Source organism: Colobus angolensis, unplaced genomic scaffold (genome assembly GCF_000951035.1).
Source record: "Colobus angolensis palliatus isolate OR3802 unplaced genomic scaffold, Cang.pa_1.0 Scaffold157, whole genome shotgun sequence".
Classification (NCBI taxonomy): Eukaryota; Metazoa; Chordata; class Mammalia; order Primates; family Cercopithecidae; genus Colobus; species Colobus angolensis.
In genome coordinates this window covers 292,304-293,412 of record NW_012114677.1, presented here as the reverse complement: position 1 = coordinate 293,412, position 1,109 = coordinate 292,304, and the positions used below count along the sequence as shown (strand labels likewise).

The 1,109-nt window shown below is 46.0% G+C and overlaps 1 protein-coding gene across 5 annotated transcripts in view; it reads left to right on the top strand.

Moving 5' to 3' along the window:
* FAM193A (family with sequence similarity 193, member A) overlaps nucleotides 1-1,109 on the top strand; it is a 150,766-nt gene that overhangs the window by 132,789 nt on the left and 16,868 nt on the right. The window contains exon 19 of one of the 5 annotated variants that reach the window (XM_011936752.1): nucleotides 436-528. The exons of the other annotated variants lie outside the window; for them this stretch is intronic. Within the exon in view, the coding sequence (XP_011792142.1) occupies nucleotides 436-490 (55 nt within the window). The 3' untranslated portion in view covers nucleotides 491-528. The remainder of the gene's footprint in view (nucleotides 1-435; nucleotides 529-1,109) is intronic. 5 annotated transcript variants of the gene reach the window in all.

Below are 1,109 nucleotides of genomic sequence, written 5' to 3'. Positions count from 1 at the left end.
GATCACCTGAGGTTGGGAGTTTGAGACCAGCCTGACCAACATGGGGGAAACCCCGTCTCTACTAAAAATACAAAATTAGCCAGGTGTTGTAGCGCATGCCTGTAATCCCAGCTACTCGGGAGGCTGAGGCAGGAGAATCACTTGAACCTGGGAGGCGGAGGTTGCGGTGAACGAAGATTGCGCCATTGTACTCCAGCCTGGGCAACAGAGAGACACTCCGTCTCAAAAAAAAAAAAAAAATCTTCATTCCTCCCTCCCTTCTGACAGAGTCTCACTCTGTCACCTAGGCTTGAGTGCCATGACACAATCACTGTTCACTGCAGCCTTGACCTCCCCAGGCTCCAGCAGTCCTCCCACCTCAGCCCTCCAAGTAACTGGGACTACAGGCACGTGCCACCATGCCTGGCTAATTTTTTTTTCTTCTTCTTTTTATAGAGACGGGGTTTCACCACATTGCCCAGGCTGTTCTCGAACTCCTGGCCTCAAGTGATCTGCCCACCTCAGCCTCCCAAAGTGCCAGAATTACAGGTGTGAGCCCCCGCACCCATCTAGAAAATCCACTAATGTTAGTTGCTACATTAATATATTAAAAAGAGCCATATGATCATGGATCAGTAGATTCCAAAAAAAAAAGTATTTTACATTCAACCTTAAATTGTAATTCCTAGGCTAAAGGAGTAGAAAAGAGGAACTAAAACTCAGTTTTACAGGTGATCGAATTGTCTACATAGGAAATATAAAAGAACTGACAGCAAGGGGCTAGCTGTGTAGGATCAGTACAGACGTTACTTGCTTTTGTTTTTTTGTTTTTAAACAGAGCACCGTGGCTCATGCCTGTAATTTCAACATTTTGTGAGGCTAAGGTGGAAGGATCACTTGAGTCCAGGAATTTGAGACCAACCTGAGCAACATAGCGAGATACTGTCTCTACAAAAAATAAAATAATTAGCCAGATGTGGTGACGTGCACCTGTGGTCCCACCTACTCAGGAGGCTGAAGTGGCAGGATCCCTTGAGCCCAGGAGATCAAGGCTACAGTCAGCCAAGATGGCACCACTGCACTCCAGCTTGGACAACAGCGAGACCCTGGTTTTTTTTTAAATTAAAAAA